Genomic DNA, 7,373 nt, shown 5'->3' with positions numbered 1-7,373 from the left:
GCCTGCCTGCTTGCTTGTCGCCCTACTTGCAGGATATAATCCTTACTTCTCTCCTACGCTCTCGTATGCTATTCTTCCAATCTCACTCCTTTCGTCACTTACTCCTCTCACTCTCAAATTTTCCCTTTTCCCTCTTTCTCCTTCTTCCTCCCCTTCTTCCTCCCAGCATTACATGGCAAAGCAGCTTATCAGAATCCCATAGAGATGTAAATTTTTACCTCGCAGTCCGACAAGGCCAAAGCACACACTGAGTGGGAGGTCCTGAGGGGACTGTGGGAGGGGGTGGGGGGAGGTGAAGGAAGGCAAGCAGAATGGCAGACACGAGGGGAGGGGAGGGGAGAGGGGGAGGGGGGAAGCAGGTACAGGCCTACCCTACGCCTGCTTGAGAGAGAAGAACTGGGGAAGAAATCAGCTGCGATTTTCAGAATTCTTTCGATCCGAGACTAAATATCTCAGCAATACCCATTACTCACTCATTCATTCTCTCATTCTCTCTCATTCTCTCCCAATCTCTCTCTCTCTCTCTCTCTCTCTCTCTCTCTCTCTCTCTCTCTCTCTCTCTCTCTCTCTCTCTCTCTCTCTCTCTCTCTCTCTCCCCACACACCAATCATGCCCTAAACACGGAAGGCCGAGAGAGGGACAACCAGGGGCACATTTACCTCGGGGGCATGGGTACCCAGCGGTGGGCCATCAAGCCTCCGCCACTGACAAACAGGAACAAGCCGGCCTCGGTGGCGGACACACAAAAGCCTCGCACCGGAAGCCGGGGAGAGGGATGGAGGAAGGGAGGGAGGGAGGTAGGGAGAAGGATGGAGGAAGAGAGAGGGAAGAAAGAGAAGTGGGGGCTTTAAGTGGGAAGGGATAAAGAGGGAGGGGGTAGGGGGAAGGAGGAAGGAAGAGGAAGAGGAGGAAGTGAAGGAAGGAGGGAGGTAGGAAGGAGGAGAGCAAGAAAGGACGAGTAAAGGAGGGAGAGGGGAGACCACGGAAGGACGAGTAGAGGAGGTAGAGGAAAGAGAGAGGGAGAAAGGGAGAGAGAAGTAAGGGCGAGAAGTGGAGTGTAAAGGATAATGGATAAGACGGAAGGGAAAGGGACAAAAGACAAGGAAACTGTTGAAACCAAGGCGTTAATCTAGGAGCGAAAGACAGAACAAAGAGAAATAAGAGAAACGACAGCAAGAGATAAAGCCGAGAAAAGAAATACGGAAACATCTTCAATGCAATGGCTAATCAAAATAAAGAAAGAAGGGAAAATCCACAAGAAAACCAAAACCAACACATGGGTATGGGCAATGCTATAAAAAACGAGAAAAAAAAGAGAAAAAATAAAAAGACGAAAAGAAGACGAAAGCGGAGGAGACGAGAGGACGAAAAACACCCGCCGAGGCCGTAGCCAAATGCCGGCAAGGAGTGTGTGGTTAGCGGGATGTAAAAGCCGTGGTCAGTACAGAAACAATGGTCGGCGTGGGTGGCTTGGAGGGGGCGCGCACCTAGTCAAAACCTCACTTCCGCACGCCGTAGAAAACCCCCTGTTGAGGTTCTCTCTGTACGGAATTGCCTGGGTTTAAGATACTTTGTCGATATGACGAAGTGGATAGAGCGAGAGCGAGAGCGAGAGAGAGAGAGAGAGCGAGAGAGAGAGAGAGAGAGAGAGAGAGAGAGAGAGAGAGAGAGAGAGAGAGAGAGAGAGAGAGAGAGAGAGAGAGAGAGAGTCGAAGAGAACCCCTTGGATCTGAGAGAGAGTTGAAATGAGATCACCAGCACGAGAGACGAGAATAAAGCAGAGAGAAGAAATAATAGGTCTAAGGGGAAAATTAATGAGAGGAAGAGTAAAAAAGAGAAAGTGTAGAGATACCTAATCAGAGAGACGGGAGTCGAAGACGAACCTTTTGGCATCTGAGACCAACTTGGAAAGGAATGAAAATCAGATTACATTGCAAATGAGAGAGAAACAAAACCCATTTTCAAGGAAATAGGTCTAAGGGGAAAATTAATGAGAGTTTAACCAGAACGTAAAAAAATAGAATAGATATCGAACATGTATATAAATTATGAAGAGAGAACCTGATATATCCACCATATAGGATATATAGAATATAATATATATATATTACATTATATATTATATGAATAATAACCCATTTATATAGGCAACTATGAGATTAGCAGAAGAAGAAGATGATATATACATATATATATATATATATATATATATATATATATATATATATATATATATATATAACTCGCTCCCGCTGATCTGCTCATCAACATCCCCCCGGTATCGAAGGGGTCACAGGAGGTCACCGCACAACCCTACCAGCGCACCAACCAGAGCACCAAGACGCGACACTAATAACCATAATAACAGAAAATTAGACCACAAAAAATAGGGGAGGGGGGAGGGATACTTCCTCTCATTACCCTCACGAAAAATTAATGTTCCCTTTCCCTCACCTCTAACTCCTCCTTCCCGGCTCCTTCTCCTCATCATCATCATCATCACCATCTGCATCAATATCACCATCATCATCGTAGGAGTCTTTTCCAGACCCCCCCACTCACCCCAAAGTCTCCCCCACGGGCTGTCCCGGCGCCGAGGAAGAGGACAGAGCCAAATGTCCCTTCCCCGCCTCGATCCTAGCCAGACAGACAGACAGACAGACATCCCTTCCACGAAGACCATCAGGCAGAAGGAATGCCAGGCGAACATGCCCGCCCCCCCCAAACCCCTAGTCCCCAGGGGCTCCCCAGCAGCGCCTCTCTCCCTGGGGGGAAAGAACAAGCAAGGCCTCCGCGCGTGCCAGAGACCCTCGAGGCACGGATGTGTCGCCGTGGCCAGGCCAGGGTCGACGCCACCCGCAGGAAGCTATAAATCATGGCGACGGGCAGCCGCCACCTCTAATCAACGTGATTTGATCACGGCTCGGTCGATGCCTCGCCCAACTTCACCTTCGCCGAGACAACGCGAAGATCCCCAAGCGGAGGGAGGGGAATCCTACAATCCTAAGCCAGACCGACTCACCACAAAATACCGAAAAGCCAAGGCACTCCCAAGCACTCCACGCAACGCAATTGCCTCGCGCGAGCCTCCTCCTCCACTCAAGATCCGCTCAAGATCTCCCTCCGCCAAGGCTATGAACCAGAATATTACTCCCCCCAAAAGACACTCCCGGCGGAGTGTCACGAGGTCGCGACCCCGTGGCCAGCTGACGCCACCACATCCTCCGACTAACGCTCGCCAGGAATCCGAACGAGCATCCCATACAAACATGTGTGTGTGTGTGTGTGTGTGTGTGTGTGTGTGTGTGTGTGTGTGTGTGTGTGTGTGTGTGTGTGTGTGTGTGTGTGTGTGTGTGTGTGCGCGCGCGCGCGCGCGCGCGTCTTTGTATGCATGTCTATTTATGTACGTGTGTATGTGTCTACGTATATATGTATAGCTATGTATGTGTCTAAGCGTGTATGTATATTTATATATGTGTCTACGTGTGCAGTTGTCTATGTATGTATGTCTCTCTCTCTCTCTCTCTCTCTCTCTCTCTCTCTCTCTCTATATATATATATATATATATATATATATATATATATATATATATATATATATATATATATGCATACATGTGTACATATCTACCTATGTGTATATATGTAAGTAGGAAGGTATAAGACTATAAGGGAAATATATGAAGATATCTACGTATATAAGTATGTATGTATGTGTGGTAAGATATCTACGGATATATGTATGCGCGTATGTATGTGTATAGGAAGATATGTATGTATGTATGTATGTATGTATGTATGTATGTATGTATGTATGTACGTACGTTTGTATATATGTATGTGTATGGGGGCTTGTGCACATGTATTTACACACATCACCCATACAATCCAGAACAGTGTCTACCTCTGTGTTTCCCTAATGGAAATCGCATTACCCTCGTTATTTCCCATTAGAAATGAGTAGAATCGACTAATCCATCACAACTCATCTAATCAATTGAACACATACCTGAGATCCGCGTTCAGCCGTAGGCCTACGTGTACTTAGGCCTACATTCTATCCCTTATCATCCCCATCGTTCATGCTAATTAAAACTCGTTAATTATTCAGAGCAGAAACCATACTAATAACCTAACGCCCCAGCGGCCATAAAAGGTCACACGCGACCCGAGCTTTGCCCACACATCTCTTTCCCAATGTTGACCTGACCTCGTGACCTCGTCTGATGGGGGTGAGGATGGGAGGTGGGGGTGGGGGTGGGGGGAGGTGGAAGGACAAGTAAGGTGACACGAAAATTCTCGGTTCTGAGGTTAGATTGAAGGGCATGTGAAGCCACAGTTGCTTGACCCCCCCCATCCTGGGTGACCTGTGATGACCTGGCCGGTGTATCTCACGGGAACATACCGCACCCCATGCTATTTTCTAATTTTTCCTGACATACTGTTATCTCCTCTCCCCCCTTTCCAAAATTACACGTGGAATAAGAAACTCGTATACCTAACCCTTTCAGAAAAGGAGAAGGGATAGGAAAAAGGGGAGGAGAGGAGGGAAAAAAGAGGAGGATGGGAGAGGAGGAGATGAGAGAAATCAGGAAGAAGGGGGAGGAGGAGGAGAGGAGAGAAATCAGGAGGAAGGGGGAGGAGGAGAGGAGAGAAATCAGGAGGAAGGGGGAGGAGGAGAGGGGAGAAATCAGGAAAGAAAAATGAGAGGAGAGGAGAGAGAGGGAGGGGGGGTGAGGTTAAGAAGAGGGGCGTACTTCCCTCACCCTTAACCCTTTCCCCCTCAAGACTGTAAACGAGGTAACGTCCGCACTCAACGGGCGTGACGTGAATGTGCAAAAAAGGACTTATAAACCCGGACACATCGGCAATGCACAGGAGGCGATTGTCTGTTTGTCAGAGAGAATATGTCATTAAACTAACACGTTTTTTTCTAAAACGTGCTCTAATGCGGCTCTGCATCTCCATATTGGCAAGCACAAGAGAAATGAAACTGAAGAGGACGTGGGGAGAGGATGGATAGAGAGGGTTATGAAGATTTTATAACAAATATGAAAGTGGAATATAGAGAGAGAGAGGAGATGAGAGAAAATGATTGATAGATAAAGAGATACTGTGAGGTAGAGAGAGAGAGAGAGAGAGAGAGAGAGAGAGAGAGAGAGAGAGAGAGTCGTGGAGAGACGGGAGATAAGAGAGGAGAGGAGAGATGACCAGACAGAGGAGAGAATGGGGAGGGCGGAGAAGGGTGAGGGGAGGGGCAGTGGAGCAGGACGAGGGGGGAGAGAGAGAGGAGAGGGAGGAGAAGAGAGAGAGAGAGAGAGAGAGAGAGAGAGAAGAGAGAGATGGGTGGAGCGAGAGAGAGGAGAGAGAAAGAAAGAGAGAGAGAGAGAAGAAAAGAGAGAGAGGGGAGAAGAGAGAAGAAAGAGAGAGAGAGAAGAGAAGGAGAGAGAGAGAGAGAAAGAGAGAGAGAGAGAGAGAGAGAGAGAGAAAGAGAGAGAGAGAGAAAGAGGAGAGGAGAGAAGAGAGAGAGAGAGAGAAAGAGAGAGGTGCAAGGAGGGGAAGAAGAGAGAAGAGAGAGAGAGAGAAAGAGAGAGAGAGAGAAAGAGAGAGAGAGAGAAAGAGAGAGAGAGAGAAAGAGAGAGAGAGAGAAAGAGAGAGAGAGAGAAGAGAGAGAGAGAAGAGAGAGAGAGAACAAACAAACAAGAAAACAGATGAGAGGAAAGATGAAACAGCGATAACCATGAGAGCAACACCTCAGTCAGCTGTAGCGAGGATATCTTATCTACCTCCAAGAGTGACAAGCTTTCCTTGTCCTTATCTGCCATCCCAATCTTCCCGCTGTCTACAACCCTTGACACTCTAGGACAAGGGCCTACCACAAATAAACCTACGGCAACCGCACGGCCTATTTCAACACATCACTGAAGTTCCACCAAACAATCAAAGAAAGAGTAAGCTCTACAAGACAGGCTTACGTAGAGTGATAAACATCTTAAAAAAGTCACCCATTCTATACACTACATTCAAATTACTTAGTTACAAAGACAGCCACGTATATAAACATAATCAAGACATTCCGCTTCCAGTATACAAATATACCAATAATAGCATCTATACATCGACAAAAAAATTACAAAAAACACACACACGATACATCTTTCACACAATACAACACAAAATTAAATAAAAAACCCTCACGTGAAATCCACTCTCGCCTCCATAACACACGACCTCACCCCAAAAAAATAATGAATTAAAAACACACCACCAATCCCACAGCCATCAAAGACATTCTACAAACATCTAAAACGAACTTACAACGCGAACATGACACCGATTTTTTTAAAATGATCAACTTAAATCAAGCTTAAAAAGGAGGACATAATGTCAACACTCAAAGAAAACGGAGACCAAGAAACCCACACACGCAAGATAGTCCTATTTTTTTCTATTAACGCGATCCCAGAGGAAAAATAAAACTATAACATAGATTAGAAAAGTTATACATGTATCTGAATCTCTTAATTAAAGAGTATAATTATATATAGATCAAAAGAAATAGAGGATTACTTTCAAGCGTCGAGGAGACATCTGCTTCCTGTCAGAACCTCTCGTGTGATTCAGCCATTGTTATTTAAGTCGTTTTTTCTCTTAGTAAAACATGAAACACGGGTATACAGGCCTATCACTTGATTCTTTGATAATCCAAGTGCATTTGGGGACCGGGGAAACTTTATAATCTCGCCCCGTTGTTGTAGAAAAAAGCTTATTAAAGAGAGAAAACAGAAAGGTAGTTTTCCCTCCAAAGAAGTTCACGAGAAGGACTCACCTGTGCACGCTGCTCTGCGACATTATTCCCGCTCGGGTAGACTTGCTGTCATATTAGGTGCACATCGTAATCAAAGAGGATACAAAAGGCAATATCGAACGCTATCGGAAAGGCTTTTTATCAGCACACACAAAGAGCAGTCTCACTTCCTCCCTCACGGCAACGTCGCCACAACGCAACTGAGACCAAAATGGCGGCGATCGTATTTTGGCGCCTAAAATCCTGCGGCGGAGAGAGCGCGCCGCTGATTGGTTGAGAGGGCGTAGCGACGAGAGCGCGCCGCTGATTGGTCGAGAGGGCGTAGCGACGAGAGAGCGCGGCGCTGATTGGTCGGGGGATCTGCGCGGCGGAGACGGATTCTCTCTTCTGCGCAGGTGAGTGGTCCAGTTTGGCCTTAATTTGGTGATTATTTCTTCGGCTTTGTAGTGTTTGTTTGGTATATGGCGATGTAGAATACAATGTAGAATAACAGGGGTTGTTGTAGCCTTATTGTCTTTAGTTCTAATGGCGTAGATGGATCAGTTTAGCTAATGACAGAAGGCGG

General features: G+C 46.4%; 1 protein-coding gene across 10 annotated transcripts in view; it reads right to left on the bottom strand.

Annotated features, from left to right (window-relative positions):
- Positions 1-7,011, bottom strand: part of LOC122256699 (myb-related protein A) — an 81,138-nt gene extending 74,127 nt beyond the window's left edge. For 5 of the 10 annotated variants that reach the window (XM_043021575.2, XM_086546637.1, XM_043021573.2 and 2 more), the window contains exon 1: positions 6,830-6,988. In XM_043021575.2, coding sequence (XP_042877509.1) covers positions 6,830-6,852 — 23 coding nt within the window. In that variant the 5' untranslated portion in view covers positions 6,853-6,988. Of the gene's footprint in view, positions 1-6,829 lie in introns of all 10 variants that reach the window. The other 5 variants (XM_043021576.2, XM_086546643.1, XM_086546649.1 and 2 more) reach the window with 3 other exon arrangements.
- Between the last annotated feature and the right edge of the window lie 362 nt (positions 7,012-7,373).

The sequence above is a fragment of the Penaeus japonicus genome, unplaced genomic scaffold (assembly GCF_977035675.1).
Source record: "Penaeus japonicus unplaced genomic scaffold, GWHDUDI00000001_assembly GWHDUDI00000002, whole genome shotgun sequence".
NCBI lineage: Eukaryota > Metazoa > Arthropoda > Malacostraca > Decapoda > Penaeidae > Penaeus > Penaeus japonicus.
The sequence above is the reverse complement of the archived record's forward strand: the minus strand, read 5'-3'. Positions and strand labels throughout refer to the sequence as shown.